At 36.8% G+C, this 23,280-nt stretch overlaps 1 protein-coding gene across 6 annotated transcripts; it reads left to right on the forward strand.

The window, feature by feature from the left end:
* Window positions 1-365: 365 nt before the first annotated feature.
* Window positions 366-23,082, forward strand: LOC131794677 (uncharacterized). Of its 6 annotated transcripts, XR_010717180.1 has the most exons (23): window positions 1,324-1,832; window positions 2,139-2,462; window positions 3,946-4,075; window positions 4,642-4,732; window positions 6,433-6,546; window positions 6,998-7,141; window positions 7,529-7,584; window positions 9,623-9,722; window positions 10,578-10,614; window positions 11,540-11,565; window positions 12,291-12,325; window positions 12,497-12,560; window positions 13,029-13,066; window positions 13,575-13,713; window positions 14,492-14,689; window positions 15,014-15,278; window positions 15,738-15,826; window positions 16,256-16,402; window positions 17,316-17,615; window positions 18,027-19,715; window positions 20,067-20,346; window positions 21,056-21,651; window positions 21,856-23,081. XR_010717180.1 is itself a non-coding variant. In XM_059112210.2 (22 exons), the coding sequence occupies exons 2-22, from the start codon at window positions 2,146-2,148 to the stop codon at window positions 21,321-21,323; spliced, it is 4,527 nt and encodes a 1,508-aa protein (XP_058968193.2). In that variant the 5' UTR covers window positions 366-477; window positions 2,139-2,145; the 3' UTR covers window positions 21,324-23,081. The 6 variants fall into 6 exon arrangements, 5 of the variants coding, with proteins under 5 accessions (XP_058968193.2, XP_066021147.1, XP_066021148.1 ...); XM_059112210.2 differs by lacking the exon at window positions 1,324-1,832 and adding an exon at window positions 366-477 and having other exon boundaries at window positions 21,056-23,081; XM_066165050.1 differs by having other exon boundaries at window positions 1,323-1,832; window positions 16,259-16,402; window positions 21,056-23,082.
* The last annotated feature ends 198 nt before the right edge of the window (window positions 23,083-23,280 follow it).

Here is a 23,280-nt window from a genome sequence, read left to right on the forward strand (position 1 = left end):
AATTACTCTTGCATGCATAGCATGCCTATGTTTTGCCCAAGTGGTAGACATGTCTGCAAATTTGTTATGATACATACCCTGTACAGAGGTCAAAAAGGTTGTATCAGCGAGAAAACATCAATACAGTAGGTAGAAGTGAATAAAGGAAACTTATTTTCTGCGTAAGATAATTTCGTGATTGTCGCAAGCGTGGCTCTTATGCACGGAAAGAGGTTACGTACGCTCTGGTAAATCAGTATGTCAGCATAACGTGAAACTTTTGTTTTTTGTTTTTTTTTTGGTTTATTTTTCATTCAGATATGTGATATACATAAGGGTATTGCTGCTACCACGTCACTAATCATTCCCTATTTGGCTGCGATAACTCGCTTTCAAGATTCTGCCGGGTGAAATTCATTACTTGTCCGGCAGCTATGCACTTGTGATATTAAGTGAACGTCAGCTCCTTCAGAAGCGCTAGAGCGAGGGTAGAAAGAGGTGAGTGGGATTTATAGTTTTTCCAAATAAGCTTGTTAATTACCTCGAGCTCAAGTCATTTAAAAATTTAGGTGTTTAAGTGAAGGTAACTTAACTATTTACTGAACTATCAAAATAATCTTAGCGAGATTTCTCATCCCTTGCACTTATTAAGTATGCCAAATAATATCTATGCTATGGCTGAATGCCCAGGAGCCGAACATTTTTTTTAATGCCGCACATCTAGTCTATCTAAGATCGTGCCTGGTTGCCGGGCATTTCGCCAAGGCAATTCTGTTCTTCTAAAGCCGGAGTTTATTAATCGAAACTTAGCCCAAGGAGTGTTTTTGGCGTCATAAAAGACTGTATTTGCTGCGGTGCTATTCACGAGCTCGAAAATTTGATCATCGGCCAGTACACGCATTTCTGAAACAAAATAAGAATCGATAAAAACTTGCTCAGCGGAATGCGGTGCTTCTAAGCATACCAATTTACACATGTAAGCAAATTTCAGTTTGATACACACGTTGTGCAAAGGTCATAAAGGTTGTGTCAATCATCAACCAATAATCCGTTTACTCACATCGTTCAATTTGCTCGAGTGGTACAATAGTATTGTATTTAATTTTTTCGGGAAACCTTGTGCTCGACTTTTTAGTTATTCTTTTGTTTTGTCTTGCTTATTTTTATTTTTATTTTTTTCCATCACCTATGGCTACATTAATGAGGTATTTTTCCCTGGATTACTCGTTGTGCGTATGCGTGCGTTTATTTTCGGCTCGAATTCTCCTTGTATCAACGTCTTTTAATAATTTACTCACCCTCCCCCACGTTCCCACCACCCCTAAAGCCTCCCTATTTATGCTGAACACCTTGGCTGTATCAGTGGTTTTTGACGGATTGTGCTTCCCTTTCTTCGCGACTTCGACAACCACTTTCTTACGCTTTCTCTGATCTCAGGGCAGTTCAAGTTTTGCTCTCGATCTGTCTGTGATGCCCGACTATTAATTGATCAAAATTAATCTCTGGAGTAGGGAGAAGGCTTATTAAGACGCCAACATCGCCTTGTGGCTGTATCACAGGTCACGAACGTTGTATCAAAATGACTTATTGCTGCGCACGCATAACAAGTTGCTGATACGGTGCTTATTCATCCTCCTGTCCTTACCTCAGCCACTTCTTTATTCCTCGTGCGTGTGTATATTCTTATGTGAGGAATTATATTTAAGAATTATTTGGATGGTTCATTCATGGGAAAGAACATCATTTAGGTCTCTCTGAGGTGGGCTAACACGCTCAAAGATAAATCGGAATGTCTGATGTCATCGAACGGAGAGCTAGACGGTAGCAATGGAACGCAACATAACATCAAGGAAGTAAGAAGCTGAATTATCTCGGGCGAGTGCATTTTTGTATAAGTTTTCCTGATTGTATTTATCGATTGATTTTCTCAGTGGAACGCAGTGATTAGCCAAAATTTTTGCAATGAGAAATATGTTTCAAGGAAGTTGATTAGTATGTTTTCTCCTCACTAAAAAATCAAGATTTCTTCACAGTTTGTTTTTACGAAGTATGAATGTGGTTTGGTTTCTACATTGCAACAAGTCTAAGATTTCTTCATAGCTTGTTACCAAGAAGTTGAAATTGTGTTGGTTCGTGAAATCTTCGATTTTGATTTGCAGTAATAAGATGGAGCGCTCTCGACACATAGTAGAAGATGTGTCAAGTAGCGACGAGCCAGATCTTAAAAGGCCCGTGAGTGATAACTCTGCTTCAACAACACGCAAGAGAGAATCAATCTTGAAAAATGTTATGGTGTTATTTGGCTGTGATGTGCAAAAGAGAGACAGTAAAGTCTACATGCCGAACACTATAGAAATGGCTCTATTAAAGAGGCCCGAACGAGGGCAATTTAAAAAGGAGATTGAATTCACCAAGACTATGACAGAAAAGGATGTGAAGGAGAAGCTCCGCCGCCATTTCCCGAAATTAGGAAATAATGGAAGGTAAATTGTAATGGACTGACTGTCAGATATTTGTGCAGCTCAATGGTTCCGACTGCGGGAATGGGGTATGAACAGAAAATTGTTATTGGATCAACAAGTAATTCCCTTACTGACATTTTTGCTCATTCTTATCACATGTCTGGTTGATATTGTATTGATCACGATATTGCCTGGAGAGATTCTTTCTTGGTCACTCACAGGAGTTAAGGAAATTAAAAACCCATACAGCGAAGAATTCAAGTGATCGTGGAGGGATTGATTTGTTGGCAATTCTCCAAGATTGTTATGATCCTTCTAAATATGACTTTGGGGAAATCTATTTATGCTTTGAAATTAAATTGGACAAACATTTTTTTACAAATTTTAATGCTGTTCCTGTTTTCATTTTTATTTAAATCACTAGTATTAAAGGTATCACAGAAGGAAAAATTCATTTGCTTTCAGTTTCCTTAAATTTAATATCTATAATATATATAAAAGAAGGTGTATCAACATCTGAAAATTCTATTTTGGTACTTTTTTTATTAAGGAGATATAAAGCAAAAGGTAATTTGAGAGAAGAATAGAAGGTGTGAGATTTATCACACTTCATGTCAACTTCTTCTGGTCACTTAATTAACAATTTCAAAACCACCATTGATTTTCAAAGCACATCGTACAATTTTGTACAGTTCCAAAATTGTTCATTCATTTTCAAGTCTACCTGTATTAATTCTTTCCAAAAGATAGAGAGATTGTTTTAAGAATTCAATTGCTGTTTTCAAGCTGTTAACATGTCCAAAAGTGAGAAGTCCTTTTTGCCATTCTGGCTGAGGCAAAACAGTGTCAAATTGCTTGTTCCAATGTGATTGTTTAACAGCCTTCACAGGCATGATATGGAAACACATTTCTGTGAACAAATACAGATGTCCTGAAAAATTTCAAGTCACTTTTTCTGTTAGAGTGTTTTGGCTTGAGTTCTGATCTTTGGAGAGTTTATTTCTGCTGGTATTTGGTCAATTTTTGTGAAATTTGGTGATGATGTCAGAAGTATATCAAACCCTCAAATGGTATTCCAAATTTTTTATTTTTTCCATAATTCTTGAGATATAGCATCCATGTTGAAAACTGTTCTTGAAAGTGCTACTTTGAAGTTAAAAAATGAGGCATTAAATCCAAATGCTAGACACCATTTTTTTGGTTCAATATATGCAGATCAATATATGCAGATCACAATGCATTGTTTAGCATTATCAGGTTGGAAAATCTGTATAGAGTCACTGATGAACCATATTTTTCTTTTTTGATTCAGAAAAGTTAAGAGGGGTGAGAGGGTGGGTTTCTGCACAGTCCCTGTTTGTTAATAATATGCTCAAATTAGGGCTAGAAGTTCAATATCCATATCAGCTTACACTGATGGAGTGGTGCCCTGTACATACTTTAACCTACTTTTTTTCTTAAATTTTTTCTTATGAATGTATTAATTGTAACCACAAATTTTTAGATTAAGCTGTGCCACAGCTGCAGATAATAGAACAAGACTGGAGTTCCACTGCAGCCCACGAACAGTGTGGGATGGAAACAAGATTAACAGGCATATTAGGGGGAATTCTGCCCTTTATGTACTTTGCGAGGTTTGAATAAAAAAATTCTTTGCTCTATAGCTTTGCATATATGTGGATTTTTGCAGTGATTGAATAAGATTTTTTACATTATAAAATTATAGTGATTTCTTTTAATGGTGCAGTGGAATTAGCTTAAAAGTCTTCTCTCAAGCTAGGGGCATAACATTAAGCAGTAAGGAGTAGTGGTACTCCCTCTGCTTGGGGAGCTAGTTCCTGATGGGTTCTGCCAAATCATTTTTCTTTAAAAATAAAATTTTTAGTTTTTATATAATGATGCAGAAATCCCCTTCCCATTTAATGTGATAACTAAACCAGAAATTTTAATCATCAGAAGGATAAGTTTTTCATATTAATTCTAGAAAACATTCTTATACAACACTGTTTTGGGAGATATCTTGGAATTTTGTGAAAAGGCTGAGATTTATGTGGTGTTTTCAAATTCTAAAGTTATCAGCTCTAAGGAGAGGTAAATTATTGAGGCCAGATAAAAGTCATATAATTAGGTCTTTGCAAAGATTTATTTATCTCTTTTATCCCAGAATTTAATGAAGGGTATATATTTTCACTCTGACTAGAGAACTCCTGAATCAGTCAGTGAAAGACCAGAGTCTCCAACAGTTGATAGTTCTCTACAACAACTACAGAAACCCACACCTGAACCATTGGGTAAGATTGAATACATATACATGTGTACATTAGACTACAAAATCATTGTGATAATTATTAAATTCTACCATTACACTGTTTTAGGAGATAAGAGCAATTAATAAATTGAACAAGCAAAATATCAAAGTCATGGATAAGAGCCGGCAGCTGGTGAAGTGTACTGGATTCTCTGCAAGGTTTTAATGGCTACTTTCATTGCTTCAAGAGCCCGTATAGAGGTGATGTTTATCAGGTCTAAACTTGGGCTCAATAAAAATATAAATTTGCACTGCCTATCTTTTCTGAAAACATAAAAAGACTTCTGACTCAAGGTTAGTTTAAAAACATTCTGATGGGGACTGTCTTTTTGACAAATCTTGCTGCAGTGGCAGGGAAGTACAAATGAAGTGACATTTTGTCTGCTATATTGGATTTCGAGACCCACAACTGTTTACCTTTAAAAAAAGCTCCGGCTACTTAAAACCTTAAAGAAAACCCTGAAAATATGCTAGAGCAATATTAAACCCTATATAAATTTTATAAAAAGTGCACAATATAGTTTGGATGGAACTGTAAGAAGTAATTTTTAAAATCAAATGCTGAAATAGTGGAAAATGAAATAGTAGTAGAAGAATAAATCCCCTATACATGGTTTAAATTATAACACAAGCTGACATTTTGCTCATTGCTTGTATTTTTCCTTTCCCTAAAAGGGCTTGGAAACAAACCATGTCACTTGCAAAATTTCAGTGCAGAAAATACCTGAAACCTTCAAATATATAAATTATTCCACATTTGTTTTTTTTTTCTAGTTCCACAATTATACCATTTTACCATATATTAGGGCATTTGAATGCATAAAGTATGCTACTGACTGTATTACACTGTAAAACAAGGCAAAAATGTAGATGGAAAGCAGACCAACAAAAAGGTCACTCTTCAATATCCAAACAGATTTTTTTGTCACAATTGAGAACATGGTTGATATGGTTTGGTGGTGTTTTTGTCTTCTGCACATGCCAGTTGAACCTTTGTTATCTGGACTGGGTTGAATGGTCCTGATAATCAATAGTTCAGATGATCAAAATGTGAAAATTATTGACAGAGACAAGAAATGAAACTGAATTTATATCATTTATCAGTATTACACAAGAGGCTCTGGACATTCTCAAATCATTGTGTGCCATTGTTAACAAATGGCAAAAGTATTCCAAAAATGTTAAAAGCTAACCAACAATGTTTTACAATCAAAAAATTGTTGATGCAAATCAGTTTGTTTCAAGCTGCTACAGGATGGGTGCATAATTGCTACCTGTAATTCTATAATGGAATAGTGTCAACATTGTTTCAGTACATCTGCTTTATTTCATGGAAAAACTAATGTCATGGATCTTGAATGCAACAACTTAATTTTCCTGAAAAAAATGATTCCAAAGAAGAGCATGAGTTTGAGTAATCGCAGTTCAACTGTAATTCTATTCTGAGATAATACTCACTATAATAAACAAAGGATATAATTAAAAAAAAAGTGGCCAAAACACTGGAAAATGGATGAACAACTAGTGGAATCATTATGATAAATCTGATGCCATTGTCAGGGATTTTGGTCATCATGATTAATGATTATTAAGGATTGAGAAGTTTAAACCTTGAAGATGAATCTGGGTTTCAGAAAATGTACTGTAGCTTCTTATTGAAAGAATTCTCATTTTTGTTTACAGGTTCACCTCTGGCATATTCAGGAAAGCTTCAAAGTTTGAAAAGAAAACATGATTCCAGCTCTTCATCAGTACCAGAGGTAGTTCCAAATAGAGGGGCAAGTGTGAAGAAGCAAGGTAAACAACATGGAAATTAATCTGTGAACTGTTCCTTTACTGTAATGACAGTTGTATGAGATATGTGAATAGGTGCATAAATGGAAGGCAAGATTTCTGCTGAAAATACTGGAAAAAATTAAGAAATGACATAGATATATAAAGCATTAAAAAGGTACTTCTCTCTGATTAAATGTTTTCAGTTTGGATGATTAAGCATGTAGGGTTTTCACTGCTAGACAAATTCTTTAAAAGTTTTTATCCTTCAAAATGACACTCCATTTCTGCAGCAGTGACCTCAGGATTGGAAAGTGATTCAATGCTTGTTTCTTGCACTACTTAAATTCATAGTGAACTGCCAAAAATAAAAGTTAAATAACAATAGAAATTTAACCCTATACAAGGTTATTAACCTTGTGAAAGTTTTCTTTGATGAATGTTTACATTTTGTACTAAAACACATTGTTGATAGTATTGAAGGGTACCAGTTGCCCTAAAGGTAGCAAAGAAGGAGGGCAGCAATGTTGTCAGGAGCAAGGAGATCACAGTGGCAACCCAACGGCAGGCCTCCTTTGCAATTCAGGTACCAGTCAACAAACACAAAGCCCACAAATTGGTGAGTTCAGTGAAGACTTACCTAAAAGTGGTGGGGAGGGGTTAGGATTATGGTTAAGGTTGGGAGGATGGGTTGGAGGAAGGAAAACAAAGGAAACAAAGAAGCTATTCAAGCAAATTGAGCAAAAGTTCTTTATGGGAATTCCCCTGCTAACCTCTGCATGATTTGGTTTTAACCAAGCCTAAATTTATACTCATTTTCATGAGATACAAAATGATTTTCTGATTTCTCCTCCACTGAATTGATTAATCAGGTTGGTACAACTATGTCAAAAATTTAATGCTTAGTTTGTCTCTTTTAATAATCAAAGATGTTGAGTTCAGGAAAATATGACTTTACAGTCTCTTTGATGGAGACTCTTTCTTGTCTGTAACATCTAACATCCAGGTTTGAAACAAAGTTCTGGAGAAGATCACTCTAAGGAATCCCAAGAAGTTAATAAGGTACTTTTCATCATTATTTCAGTTGTTGTTTATTTCATCAGTTCATGTACACATATTTACATGCATTCAAGTGCAATTTTGAAAAAATTAAAAAAAGGCTTTATTGTGAATGAATAATGTTTGTTGAGACCTAAAAAATTGCTCAGACAAGTCCTTTTGGCTATCAACATTAGACAGAAGATTAAGAAAGATGTTTTTTCGTCTTGTCAATGAGCATGGGACAAAGAAAGTTCTGAGTCCCCATGAGGAATCGAGCCTCAGACCTTCGGATTTGCGCTCCGATGCTCTACCACTGAGCCACATAGACTCTTTGGTGAGTGGGGTCTATTACTAAGTTCTAATGACACGCGTCCTGCATACTGCTAGGATCAGCAATGTCGATAGTGTAATGTTTTTGACAGAAAAGTAGAGATGGTAAGTTTTGAGCTTGGTGAAGAATTAAGAAAGATGTTTTTTCGTCTTGTCACGAGCATGGGACAAAGAAAAAATTCTGAGTCCTCATGAGGAATTGAACCTCAGACCTGTCTGGAGTAAAGGTTGGATTCCTCATGGGGACTCAGAATTTTTTCTTTGTCCCATGCTTGTGACAAGACGAAAAAACATCTTTCTTAATTCTTCACTGAGCTCAAAACTTACCATCTCTACTTTTCTGTCAAAGACAGAAGATGGTGGTTTGAAATGCCTCATTTAGATTCTACTTTATCAACATAGTGCCTCACAAATCATTAAATGAGTATAAAATTCATGAAAGAACTGCATATGAAACTTTTTTTTCTTTAAGAGGAGTGGCAGAAGCACCACATTACAGTAATTTCTGTTCCTAAACTTATATGACTATAAATTTTCTTGTGCCATTTTACAAAAGATGTCTCTCAATCAGACTTTGGAATATTATCCAAGTTTACTCCAATCTGCATGCCGGTACTTTTACAAAATGTAAAATCTTTTTTAATCAAAAACTGTGCAACTTTGGTTTAATTCATTTTGCTGATGTTATCTGATAATCACTTGATTCCTTTTTAATTGTCGTCACTTGTCTGTGTGGTATTTAATTGATACTGTAGAGAAATCTAGGCTTGTGCACTCATGGCAGTTTCAAATGGTGAATAAGTATGTTGTACTCTGTCCTTGCCAATTGGAAACAAATGGTATCAAATGTAACAAAGGATCTGTATGGCTCACACTCAGCATTCTTAAATTATGACATTAATCCCTGCCAAAATTCAAATGTTAGAAGCAGTGGGCAGCCATAATATTAGATTTTTATGCTGCAATCAACCCTGAAGATGGATAAAAATTCATACCTTGGGATGCTACATGGTGCTGCATGCTGCATCATACTCAAAAAACTGCTATTACTCAAAACACATCTGTTATGACTCCCAATGTTTATGTTCAATCTGAATCTTCAGGCCCAAGTACTACTCAAGTTGTACATCCATGTTAAGTAATTCATTTGTTCCCATCAAAACACATCATGCCATGTACACCATCAAAGCATGCTGGTTAGGCTTGCAGTGAACATGTATGACCTCTTGTAGGTGTAACCGAGTCAGCCAAGTGTGAAGCTAAGTTCAAATCAAAACTTGAATTTCAAATTCAAAACTTAAAATTTGAGCAAAGAATTTAATGTCCAAGGAAATCTTGAATGTTCAAACAAAGACTTGAATGTTGGTGCAAGTGACTCAATTATTCAAGCAAATAGTTGAGATTTGAAGAAAAAACTTCAACCTTGAATCTTTTTTAGCATGTTTAAAACCTGGATTGATTGCAGTAAGGTATGAGTTTTAAAGCAAAGAAGGGCTTGTGTTCTCAAAAGTCCACTTTTAAATCTTTAACAAGACATTTAACTGAAAAAATTGAATGATGAAAATAAAACTTGAATGTTGAATATAAAACTTGAATGTTGAAAATAAATCAAATGTCAGGCAGTATTCAGGCTCTTGTTCGGCCAGAAATTTTTGTACCAGTAGTTCCTGTGTAATTTTTGTTTTTGCATGTATAGCAGTTTATTTTTGTTCTTTCTCTGTACTTACAGGTTAGGGAATATGTTGAAAGTAATAACTCCTCAGACTCTGCATTTGAATCCACTATTGGGGATGCATCTGGTGTTGATGACAACACTGAGCATTCAATAGGTAAAATGTATTTAATGGCTTTTGTTGAAGTATTGGTATCAATTTAATTTGAATGCTTGTCGTTGCTCATCTAAGAAAAGGGATGAGTTACAATTGCAGGAGGAAAGATTGATCTCAGATCAGTTCAGTACCAATTTCACAGACAAATCACCATTATTATGATAACATAGGCTTCAAATGGCTAAGCAGGCTTGCAGAAAGCCCTAGGTTTCTTCTTGTACCAAATTGTTACGAACTGAAATTGGAATATGGAAGTGATTCTGGCGGTTATGAACACTACTTAAGTAGTAGTGAGAATAAGGCTTGAAAAAAATTCAGGCTTGTACAGGATTTGAACCCAAGACCTTTGTGACACCTGCACTGGTGTCACAGATGTTATGGGTCATGGTCATGGTCATGGGCATGGGACATGGGTCATAGGTTCAAATCCCGTACAGGCCTGGATTTTTTTTCAGACCAAATTGCACTACTACTTAAGTGGTGTTCATATCTGTGAGGATCACTTCCATATTCGTTCCTTCCACTGCAGTTCACATATATGATTTTCATATATTTACAGTCGTTTATTGATTGAAATCCTTTCCAAACTCTTAGAGCTGGACTTCAATTAAAATCGATTCATGTCCACCAATCAATTAAAGCATATGATATAAATGGTGCCTTCTATGCAGACTATACTAAGATTGGAGCTTTTTCATTGTTACATATGCTTTTCTCAAGGGTATTGGTAGTATCATGCTGTTTACTTTTATCTGTCAGACAGTACCCTTCCTTTTGACTAAAGCTGTTCTTTGAAAATATTTTATCTGATGAGTACTTCTGATTCTTAATTGGTGTTTATTGTTTGATACTTAGGAAAAATTGAACGTTATTTGCAAAATTCCGAAATGGAGTAAGTGACATTTCTTTTTATTTCTCCCTTCTTAATAGGGAATCAAACTTAATTGTAAAACTGTTATGCGCAAAACAACTTGAAGCCTCAACATTCCCCCTTCCCCACCCCTACCCCCCCATGGGCAACCCACAGGCTTTTGACCATCTTCAGTGCCTGGAGGGTGGGGATTTGAACTTATTAATAATTTGCCTGGCTGGGAAAAGGAATTTGAGCCAGAAGTTTCACATCTTTCCAACTGAATTGAGTGTTATATTGCTTTAAATATGGAGAAGTTTTAATGCAAATAGTTCACTTTTAAGAACAAATGGCAAGAAACTAAAGGTCCACCAGGAGTAAGTTTTAAATCTTGGTTAATATACTGAAGGTCATGGTTGCTGCATGATTTTTCCTTTTACCAATAAAAATAGGGTGGGTCATTTGAACACTATTTTTCCCTGGGGGGTTGGTAATTTGAACAAACCAATCTTCAAAAGTTAAAATGCCTAACGTGATAATTGGTGGGGATTTTGAAGCTTCAAATTGATTGAAGCATTATAACCAAACTTTTATATCGATGACATGAAGTCTCAGAAATTATCTGTGCTAAAAGTGGACATCTTGAACTGTTCACAAATGTAAAACAAACTGTCATGTTATCAAATTTAACATGAATATAATTATGGGGAGTAACAGATCAATTTCGTTCACCACTGCACCTAAAACATACACACAGTGCAACCTTTATTGTTTATCCTAACCCTTGATTACTATTTGAGATGTTTTAAAAGCCAAATCTTGACAACATACCTCTCATTTCATGGACCAATCACATGCAACCTAATGCAAATACTGGTAGTAAGTGTATAGAATATTGATTAAACCAGTACTGCCTTTTTTTGGTGCAAATCTGCTGAAACTGTTGATCTGTATAAATTACTTGTAGCCCTTCAGAAGGATCAGGCTGGGAAGGTAAACTAAAAACATTTTTGTTTCTTTGTAAATGCAACTATGTGCAATGTGTTTCACACCACCTAGTAATTGTGTCTATACTGTTTACTGGAAAGTCACAGTCATTCCTGTAAACTGCACAATTTCAGAGCAATATTTTCCTTTAAAAATTAACACATACGTACATTCTGAAATTTTAGCAAGGGGAATCAAGTTTCGAAATGAATGATGATTATTATGAAAAAAATGTTTCTTTCTTTAATTTTTTAAAAATTCTTGTAGACAAGCAATGGAATGTTTTCATATTTCGTAACTACTCTTCATGGTCTGCTTCCAACTTTGGTCGCTGTTTAGCCCCTTGGGTGTGTAATTTGAATCAAATGATTTACTTGCTGAGTAAAGAAAGGTCTTACCTTGAAAGATCAGATTATTAGAACAATTTATAGGCAAAAGAAAACTTTTGCATGTCTTAACTTCTTAAGTTACCCTTGCTACCTAAGTTAATTACCTGTCATTCATGGAGTGCCAGCTCGCTTGTCATACAATTCTCATGAGGTTTTGCACGCTGTTGATAGAATTTCGTATGGATTATGAGGAATTTAAAAAGTCATTAAGGGGATAAAGGTGTTCAAGCAGCTGTGCACTAGATAACATGTCTAAATTCTTATCAATACCATATACAGAGCTTAAAGGTTATCTACAAGCTAATTGTATAGCACAACTTTTTTTATTTGATCATTTCACAGAAATTGATTTAAATACGATTGCCACTGATGATCAGGTACGGTAAATTTTTGAGCTAAATTTCTTATCAACCATAAGATGGTCGCATATGACTCAAAAGTAGAGTCCAGTTTTAAACATGTGGTCATAGACATATTTCTGTAGAAGAATGATTACACTATAAAGCTTGCCATTGTACCATTTTCTTTTTATCTTATTTCTTGAACAGATGAACCTGTCTGATAGAGAGTGGAACGAAGTCTATCAAGATGTCCAGGAAATCATCTCACCAGGTAGTTATTGTTATCCATAAAAAATTATAAAATGAAAGGGAAATAATGTTTGTAAATCTCAATTATCTCAACTTGATTGCTCAAAGGAAGTGTAATAATTTATTTGATGGTTAACACTGATGGATCCCAATCTTGGAGACTGTAACTTTTTCTTAATAGTCCTCACTATATCAGTGTTCGTGTGTCCGTACACCCCCAAAACAAATGTAAGGTTAACTCATTTTCCATTTAACCTGTAGCTTGTGGCTGGATTATGTGAACATTGTGTGTCAGGGTGGGTGACCATGTTGAATCAACCAGAAACTTATCCCTCCTGTTCAGCGTTTCATTTATTTTGGCTCAACTAAAAGCGAAGTTAAATTCATGTTGACTAGTAATGTGACATTAGTGTTTCCTTTTTTTTAATCAGCAGTACAGGTGACGAAAATTCTTCTATTTCTTTTAACTTTTTTTCTCCCTTGGTTACAGTGATAACATTACTTTGCCCTGATGAAGGCCCCATAACGGTATTTATTATTATTATTATTATTAGTAGTAGTAGTAGTAGTAGTAGTAGTAGTAGTAGTAGTAGTAGTAGTAGAAGAATTTTTATTTTAATTTCATAATTTTTAAACTGATAACTAAGCAAAAATAAGTAGACCTGGTAACTAAAGCGAATACTTGCTTTCAAGGAAAGAGTGAGCTATAATGATTTAAATTTCCTTGCGGTGATTTGAAATGAGCTAGTTACAATGGCTTTACATACACCTTTGGACTCTTTTCGTGGCTCATAACCACTTTTATTGATGAAAACCCGCTGATCGCAGTGTAGCATTATAGGTTATAGAGTCACTCGTAATCAGTCGAAGTCATCACCTGAAAAGACTCGCAGAAGGCAATCGAAACTTCGCGCTCCACATGGGAAGAAAGACAATGATACTTCATTATTTCTCGACACATCACGGTATTCCGCTTTTTTTAAAATTGTTCATCCTACTTATTCTTCGTATTGTGTTGATCTTTATTACTGAATAGGGTGGTACAAAGTTTGTTATTTGCCTTAATGTAAGGCGTATTCCAGAAAATCTCACATCTCTGAGAGTTCTATTCAAGGGGGTTGGATTTGCAGACTTAACACCAGTAACTGAAGGTGTTTACACTGGGCATAGTCCAGGTATGTTGATTTATAATGGTAATAGGACTGAGTGGAGTCCAATTCGGTCGGTAATCATATGACTGATTAACAAAATCGGACGACCGGGAGTCCGATTTTTTAATGGATATCGCGTGTGTGATTGCAGATGGACTTGCACGACACGAAGTCCTATTACCAATTAATCAAAACAGTGAAAACATTTCAGAAAGAAACTAGACATCGGTTATACGTTTTCACAAAATTAAAAAGAAAAAGTTGACTCGGCGAGATGCGAGACAACAACGCGTGCATATGACGCGTTCTGTCCACCTATACAAGCATGACGTGTTACATGTCCCTTTAACTGGCCTATCACACTGTCCAATTGCAAGCAAGACGCGTACACTGTTCTATTAGTGCGCAGCTCAGGCTGGTGATAGCCAGTCACGTTCAAGAATTTTGTTATAGTTTTGATTATATCTGAAATGTGTTTTACGTTTTGATGTCACAGTACATCAGCAGGCTAACTCAAAATTGTGCAAGATGAAAGCCAAAGTTGTAAGTAGATGGAAAAAGCATTATTCGCATACGTCTTTTTCGAGAAAGATTAACAAAAAAGAGACAGAAGTGTACGCAACAATCTCCATAGTTAATATGGATATCCGATAATCATTGAAGTTTGTTAAATCAGGTAAATAAATAAATTCGTCAAACCCGTGCTGCTTCGTCCTTACAGTGACGTTTTTCTCAGATTTCCCAGCAATCCTGAGGTCAAGGAACCGTGACCTGAAAGCTACCCACTGACTTTTCATTTCAGCCTCTAAAATTCTTGGGAAGGTCGCCGTTACCGTGAGTTCTCTAGATGGTACATGGAACTCGCTCGATGAAACGGAATTCGAATACCATCCGAATGTTACTCAAGAGCTCCAAAACCTGATAAATAGAATGCCTGACACAAAGAGGAACATACCACTGGACTACCAAACATTAAATCCTGCCCGTACAGCAGGAACAGGTCAGACTCTCTGTTTGTTTCTTAAGTTGTATAGAGCGTATGGCATCTTACTCTCTGACGACAATTATTTTATTAACATCTAGAAGTCAAGTTAGATAAGCCTCAGTAGAAAATTTCGGAAGCTGGCGTTTGGAGTTGCAGCCCTTCTACGCAGTGTTGTGGAGGATTGTGGGTTGTGAACACGTGCTTCTAGCTTCAGTACGTTTTAAGGAAAGAAAGTATTTCATAAATTTAATGGCGTTTTCAGCGTGTCGTGTGATTGGCTAAGAAGTTTGATGATGAGCAATTGTCATGTTTGCATTAATTTTTTTTCAATTTTGATAGTGAGCAGTCTGTCTTCCTTCTCGCCTGAGGATAGACCAATGATGACAGATGAGAGCAAGGACATATTGTCACTGAAAGCTCTACAGTGTATACTATTCGCAGCCGCTGCAACGAATGATCGCGAATGTATTGAAATAATCTTCAGTACTTCAGCTGGAGAAGCAGTCTTTCAAACGTACAGGAACAGCTCCATCTTGCCGGAAGACACTGCCAGAGCTAGGGGACATCAAAACTTAGCAGAATACCTTCAAAATGTTCACAAAAGGTGTTGATTCTATTAGTTACACGCGGGTAAAATCTGCATTCAAGACTGAACCATATCGCTGCCAAATCGTATCCCGGTTTCTGTAAAATGGATTAATTAAACAATTCGCTACTCCAGCAGGTAACCCCTTAGTGTCCCCTCAGGTTCTCCTTGACGTAGGTGGTACCAATACATGGACAGAAGCACCGTACAGTGTACTGCCCAAGAGTATTACACATCGACCCGGGAAGGATTCGAACCTAAACCTTTCATTTTCGCCGTGCACTTCTCTTAGTCCATGGGAATACCGTAAGTCTAGTGATGAAAATATAAAACAACCGTCCAAAATGCCACTGTTAGTGGTCAAAGTATTTCAGAGCGCTAATTATTTATGGGGGAATTATTTGAATTGATTTTATCCTTGGTAATTTGGGCTATGGAGTTGCTGCATTACTGAATTAATTTCTCGTCTTGTCGCAGGTTATCAAAAGAAATAGTTTGTGATGTTCAGACTGTAACTATTGATTGGCTAGAACTCAAGCGTGCGACTGCAAAGAAGGATATCTGTTGTAAGCCCAGCAATCTTTTATTCGCATCAGCTGTTTTGTATGCTTTTTTTTTTCTTTTTTCAGGCAATATTGTTTAGGACCTCTTGCTGAAAGTACACGATGTGATGACTGTTTTCCCTATTTCCTCATGTTTCAAAAGATTCTTCATTTTTGATTGTGATGTGGTTTTTAAATATTTGTTTCAATTTATATCCAATTCAAACTAAATTCCCAAGAGTTTTACTTTGGCTAATAAGTAAATTCTTGTACTGTCCTTCTTGAGATTTTAACCAATGTTTTCTGTAGTTACATTTAAATACTTCAAGTGATTACTTGAACTTTACTCAGAGTCACATCAAAAGCTGCTTCGAACATCAATTACTTCTCACTTTTTGTGTCAAGAGTCACTTAGTAGGCTTTAAATGCCTATTTTTTCTGTTCTGGTTGCAGCAGGTACTGATGAATCCCAAGGTTTGGAACTTGAAATGGAAAATGATGACGATCAAAGCAGCTACTTCGCAGACGATGAGGCATCAATATGTCAGTCACCGTCTACCACTGAATTTTCAAATGAGGATGAGTGCATTGAATCAAAATGTGAGCTTCTACTTTTACTTGCAATTCAATAAGACCCAATAATACTATGTCCTCAGATACATTCTTCTACCTACGTTGTCTCCGTATCCCACTGGATTTTTAAAAATGGACTTGATGTTATGGTTTATAGATATGTCCAAGCGTTGTTTTATATTTTTCGAACCTCCGTATTTATTTCACTTTATGATACACATTGCGATTAAGCAGAAAAACGGAAAGAAATTGTAACAAAATGAGTGACGTTTCTTGTCGCCATTATTTAGGTAAAAATACATTCGGACATTTGGAAGATTGATATTTGGGAAATAGCCATAATGGATTCAAAGTAAAATCGAATATAAATGAAATCTTTGGACGCAAGAGTAACGTTTTCCTTGGATTTGTTATTATGGCTGCAAAAAAAAAACCTAGATTTATTTAAGTCATTAGATCGTTATCACCAATCTAGTGTTAAAAATATTTTGAATTGCTTTGGTTTTGCATAATTTTTTGTTTGCATCGTGTCAGGTAAGGTTTTGATCAAACTCACTCGCTCTTCATTAATAAAAAGATGAAAATCAATGACTTAACAGAGCCCTTTGTTTCTCACAGTATATATAAATTTTTACAGCAGTACCGTTCCTCGCTTTGAATGGCGAAGTACCGAGAATAACGATACATTTCTTTGAAAATAAAAAAGAAACGAAACTAACGGAAAAGATGAGATTTTTCAATTCAGAGTGATAACTGCAGTTTTTTTTATTGCATTGTAGTAAAGTTTTTGTTCTGTTTTTGTTTTGTATATTGGTTGTTAGTAATTGCATAGGGCAAATTTCCTTTGAATGAATGAATAAATCGTAATTGAGTGATAGGATACTTAGCAGCCTTTTTTGATGCTATGTACAGTTCTAAAGGTGAAAAATTTCTGTTACAGATCGTGAATTAAGTTCCAACCAGGAGGTAAAAGACTCTACTCTTGAAGAGATTATTAATATTTCATCGCACGTTAACCAAGAAGGGGCTTCCCCAAGAGTCACTATCTCCCAAGTTTCTGTAAAAGCTACTATTCTTGTTGCTGGAGAGATTCTGAATCCTACAGTTGGTGCTTTTGAAGGTGTGGCGAACTGCAGAGCTGTACTCCACCGCCAGAAACCTTTCGGTTTTGCAATAACAGCGCCTCTATCTCGAAAAGCAGCTCAAGAGGGAACGAGCAAAAGCCACGAAGAACCTCATGGTAAGTGGTGTTTAAATTTAATTATATATAGTTTTAGGGTAAGATTTCAATTGAAAGTCCAAATTTATTCGGGTTTTTAGCAATCCCAACGAGTTTACTGATTTTGACATACGGATTTCTAACTTGTTGCTTCTGAAAATCTGTCGAGCCAGTGTTATCAACGCTACTGGGCTAGTTTTGGCCCTTCTTCTCTTGTTCTGGGCCTATCAAGGTGCGATCGCATTCAAATTTTCCCTCTTCAGTACTCATGAATAGCTTATGTGTCCTGGTATTCTGCGCGGGCCTGATATTTTTGTAATAAGTCATTGTAATCTGTGAATGGGGGAGGGGGGCTGATTGGTAGGACTGCTGTGCCTTTTTCCAATTAATAGTGGAAAGGGATAAATGGTCTTTCTGTCTTTTTACTCGCAGAAGTAAAGGAACAGTCTGATCATTATGGTAACTTGCCAGATCGGATTGATTTGGTGGGCCGCAATGAAACATGTGAACGTATCGTAACTGCCCTGTCTTCAAACAAGGCTGTTGAAATTGTAGCACCGCCTGGATATGGAAAAACGTCGCTGGTAATAGAGGTCGCCCATAGGATGATGGAAAGGAAAACGTTTGTCGCGTACATTAAACCTCGAGGTTTCAATTGTGTAGAAGATTTAGCAAGCAAAATAATCGAGACTCTAGGGTACGTTCCCGGTGAGAACACAATAACTGAAGCATTAAGTCACATATCTTCTCTAAAGAGAAAAAGTGTTGTGTTGATTATTGAAAACATGGACGACTTGCTGCATCTTCACGATAAAGTTAGCAAGGATGAATGCCACCAGGAATTAAAATCCGAAAATTGCTGTACTGAAATGTTTGGAAAATTCACGAAGGACGACTTTTTGACATTTCTTAAAGACCTTGGACAAAGTCCAAACATTCAACTTGTCCTTACATCTCGAGAAACTTATGATTTGTGTGTGTCTTTTCCTCTCGAATTGATTAACCTAGAACCTCTAAATGACAACGATTCAGCTTTTATGTTTGCAAAATGTGAGGATGGTCTGGACGACGTTCTGATTAAGGAGCTTGTCAGAGTTTGTGGTGGTATTCCCCTGATAATCTGCAAAGTGATCTCGATTCTGAAGAGAGAAAATCCACTGAGGGCGGCACGTAGACTTTCCACATCTCCACCAAGTTCTCTTGTAAGGGAATTAAACCCTGACGATTTACCGAATGAGGATCGTATCGACAAGTGTCTTCAAATATGTTTTGATCGCTTAAGTCAAGAAAATCAGAAGATTATTGTGATGTTCTCTACATTTCCACACAGATTTACGCAAGAGCAATTCGAAGTAGTCTTTCGGTCATTTGTCACAGCTGATTTGCAAACTTGCCTGAATTCCTTGGAGCACAGCAGCCTCCTTCGCTTCGACAGGAAAAGTTGTCAGTATTCCCTCCATCCTTTCATACGAGATTTCTTTTCACTGAAGTCCGATCACATAGACGCCAAATCAACTTTCATTCGTCATTACAGTGACTTGGTTGTTACACTTTGCGAAACATTCTTGAGTAAAGATTGCAAGTCGGCAATTGATCAGTACAGATCTGAAAAGGACAACATTCGGGAAGCCATGGCTTGGTGTGGAGACGATCATCCTGAGCTTGACCAAACTTTCAGGGAACAATGCATTGAAGCCTTCAACGAGGCAGCTGTATTTCTTGCAAAGGTGATGCGCAAACAAGAATTTCAGTCGCTCTTTTGCAAGCTTGCGTATCGATGTCGCTCCAACTTGCGCCTCTACAGCGCTTGCTTGACGAACATCGGAATGAAGATAGTGTTGAGCTGCACATGTGCCCCTCACATTTGTCCAAGAGCCTTGTATCAGGCCAGAGAAATTTTGACTCAAGCAAATGACATTCATTCTACACTTACGGACGTGAAGGACACCACTCGTGCTCAGTGCCTGAGCAAGTTTGGATTTTGTTATGTTCGCGAGGGTCGCGTTGATGAGGGCTATGGATACCTCGACATCGCCTTGAAATTGCGATGGGAAAGAGTAGAGAAACTAAACAGGAACAAAGACCATGTCATGTTAGCTGCCTGTCTCAACGATATAGCGGGTTGGTGGCAATTTAATTTCTTAATGCATTCATGGTAAGATATATTAATAAACAGAATTATCTCTAGAAAGATCTCTCCACTGATCTTTGCCTTAAAAGCTAGGCAGTAAGATCCACCTTGCATAAGCTTCATTATGATAGAAATTGTTTAAGTAGCATGCAGATAAAATGACGCAACAATTAAGAAGTGATGTTGGTGGTATAGGCTGGTGAGTAGCATGAGCTCAAGGCCATTTTCCTCCTCCACTCTAGTACTCAATTGGTATTGCGAATGCGTAATTTTGAAAATAGACAGTCGATCTGTCGACCTTGCCTCAATCTGGTTTCTTTTCTTTTTCGTTTGACCAACAGCTTCTCAAATGGTTCAGCAGAATCACATGATGGCCATCCAAACAAGGCTGTTACATGTCCTTCCAGTTTATGAAGAGAACCTCGGTGACCACCCGTTTACGGCAACCACTCTTAGTTGGATTAGTAACAGTTACCACGCCTTGGGTGACTACGACAACGCCATTAAATACAGCAGCAGATCAATATCGATCCGAAGGCAACTGTTGGGGCAACATCAGGAGACTGCAAAGTCTCTGTATGATCTGGGTGTGGCTTACAGCGCGAAACAGGACTATGAAACGTGAGTAAAGATACTTTGGTTGATATCATAAAGCATTATAATGATCCGATGCCCTCTTTGCAAAGATTAACAACAAAATCGATTGTAAGCGATATTGACCCAAGCAAAAACATTAATTCTTCGTGCATTTGTTCCTTTAAATATTTTATCGTAATCACTGCAACTCCGTCAAAATGTAAATTTACATGGATTTCCTGCTGTAAAAACCTTAGAGGAACACATTGAAGTCAAGAACGAGGAAAAACAAATGTATTTTCGAGGAGTGCTCATTTGGTCCAAAAATATGTTACATGGTATTTGTGCAGCGGGAACAAGTTGTTAGGCAATGAAGCGACAATTGCGATGCGTGTGTTGTTTTGCTCGTTAGATCACGTCCTTTTCTTCTAATTTTGCTGCTGTCAAGTCTAATTTTCTTATACGACGTCAAACTCTTTGTATTTTGGTTTGAAAAATTGCAGTGAATGACTCAAAGGTGAAATATCTAACAGATTGTATCATAATGTAAATATTTTTCATCGTAGAATTCTTTTTGAACCGTAAGACGGAAGAATGATTTAATTACTTAAACTGGACTTAGAGGTAATATTCTCTAAGAGAATACATCGTATTGATGTGAATAGCGCTTGGTAAAAACATTAGAAACATGTGACATCCTCTTTTGGAGGAAAACGTCGAGGAAATTCATTATTTGACGTTGCATCTTTCCTAGAGCCCTTAAATACCTTAAAGAGGTAGTTGATTACCAAGAAAAAGTATTGGACACACAGGACGAGCTGATTCACTCCCACCAAGCCTTGTCGATAGTTCTTCGGGCTCTTGGAAGGGACGAAGAGGCAGAAGAAGAAATGAATCGCGCGGGGGAATGCGCTAGAAAGCTGGATTCTTGGGAGGCTCCTTTAGATAAATTGAGGACCCAAGAACGAGAGAGCGAATGGATATATATTCTCTCTGCCAAGCCACGGGATTTAGCATTGTAGAAAACACATTTTGCAGTAAACCTTTGATCAGTTTTACTCAGTTTGCGTTCATTGGTCTAGTTTACTAGTCCCTACGGTCAGTAAAGCGCTAGGCTGAAAAGGTCTGTGAGACGGTCTTTCTTCTTCTCCCTTTAACAGACAGGCACTCCAGTGAAACTTCAATCTCCGTAGAAGTCAGAAATAGCGACAGAAAAGAAACCTACGAGTATTCCTGTACAAAATGTGATAGAAAAAGAAAAGAGAAAAAGTTAACTTACGTGAACTCTTGAGAGAAACGTGAATTGCAGGGATTCATTTTTCAATCGCCCATTTCCTAGACACTTTGCAGGTAAGAAATTGAAATACAAGGAAATTTTTTTAAAAAGAATTTTTATAATTTTTTTAATTTCTTTTGTAATTATCTGTTTAATAACTAATTCCAGAGAAGGCCTTAGGAAATATTTCGAAACTCACATTGATCGGATTAATATGTTATTGAGACCAGACTGATCATTGATCCATCAATAAAGATTGTGGTGGTTTCTTTTATTAGGATGGCTCAAGACCTAAGATTACCAACCACTGGCAAAACGGAACATTAATCTTTCAGCTTACTTGATATTGATATCAGTAGACCTCTTAAAATATCGGTAATATTGTTAACGAGTTCTTACGGAGTTTAAGGTCTTTAAGTATTGAAAAGTTTAAATGAACTGTCCATGTGATGTCGAATCTCCAGCCTCAATTGTCCTTGATGTCCTTGATGTCTTTGATAAATGAGTGTTGTGATACGAGACTGTATTCTTAAGCTAAACTGTCAATGTACTGCTTCGTCCAACAATTTATATTCATAAAATCTAACTCTTCAGTTGGTCAGTAATAATTTACCCTAAATGCAGCAGAGCTCTGTAGAATATTAACAGCTATTCACCGAAGTGGCGGGTGAATAGTGGTAGCTATTTTCCCGAGGGAAGAAGCCGCGAGTTAGATATTAACCACTTTCATCGTCACTGAGGTGAAAAATAGTTTTAGTAACTATCGCACAGTAAACAAAAAAATCGTTTCTTTCTGGCATCATAACGAAAATTATGTAAATGAATCAATGTTCAAAAGTTTAAACGCCAGGGGAAGCCCGGGGCGGATGTGGAAGCTTCGAATTGATCGACACATAAATTACTGTCACATGAAGTTGGCCAGAACACTACCACCTTCCTCTGAGCCCGCGTGTTTGAAAATTCTTGAACTGAGGAGGGGAATCGTCAATCATTAACTAGAATTTAATTTACCACATCCTTCACCTTGAAGATTTATTGTTGTGATCGGAAGTGAGTCCGAGTAGTTTATATTCTTTTTTGTTATTAATTCATTTATTCATTTACCTTGAAACTGTTGTAAACAGGACACACGATTATTTTATCTCAAACAAATAAGAAATATGACTGGTAGTTTAAAACGAACATAATATTGCGCGGGGTCTGGGCTCGAGTGATCAGCAGACACCACTCGAAGTTCAAATGACCTTTCTTAAATCATTATCGGTATTACAGCTATCGTCATCGTTGTCGTTGTTAACACTTTTCCTATCATTAGCACTATTATTGATATTATTAAGGTGATCATCATTGTCATGATGGGTTTGCGGGGCGTTGACTTCCTACCCCTCATCTTCACAACACTCCTCCAGATGCAGAGGAATCATCCGTCCTAAAAAACACTAAATCACTTAAGACATTCCCCAAAAAGAGGTTTTCTACACGGGATGAAATAGCACGACTGTGCATCGAAGGGGTTTAATTTTGTCAAATGGCTTTAAGTCTTTTTTCGGCACTAGTACCTCGATATATAAACATTTTGTACTTTGGCTGCACTCACAGAAAACCAACCTCTAAACCCGTCTTATCATTGATATGAAATTAAACAAAAAGGTGGGGGAGGGGTAGGTTTTTTTGTATTAGGTTACATTCACCATGATCTGAGA

This window comes from Pocillopora verrucosa, chromosome 4, assembly GCF_036669915.1.
Source record: "Pocillopora verrucosa isolate sample1 chromosome 4, ASM3666991v2, whole genome shotgun sequence".
Lineage (NCBI taxonomy): Eukaryota > Metazoa > Cnidaria > Anthozoa > Scleractinia > Pocilloporidae > Pocillopora > Pocillopora verrucosa.

What these genes read in the sequence shown, in the direction of transcription:
- LOC131794677 (XM_066165049.1), top strand. Translation starts at nt 1,807, where the DNA reads ATGGAACGCAACATAACATCAAGGAA. An exon ending in TTGCAAAATTCCGAAATGGA is followed by an intron (nt 10,615 to 11,539) that starts GTAAGTGACATT and finishes AATTACTTGTAG; the next exon opens with CCCTTCAGAAGGATCAGGCT. An exon ending in GCGAAACAGGACTATGAAAC is followed by an intron (nt 20,347 to 21,055) that starts GTGAGTAAAGAT and finishes CATCTTTCCTAG; the next exon opens with AGCCCTTAAATACCTTAAAG.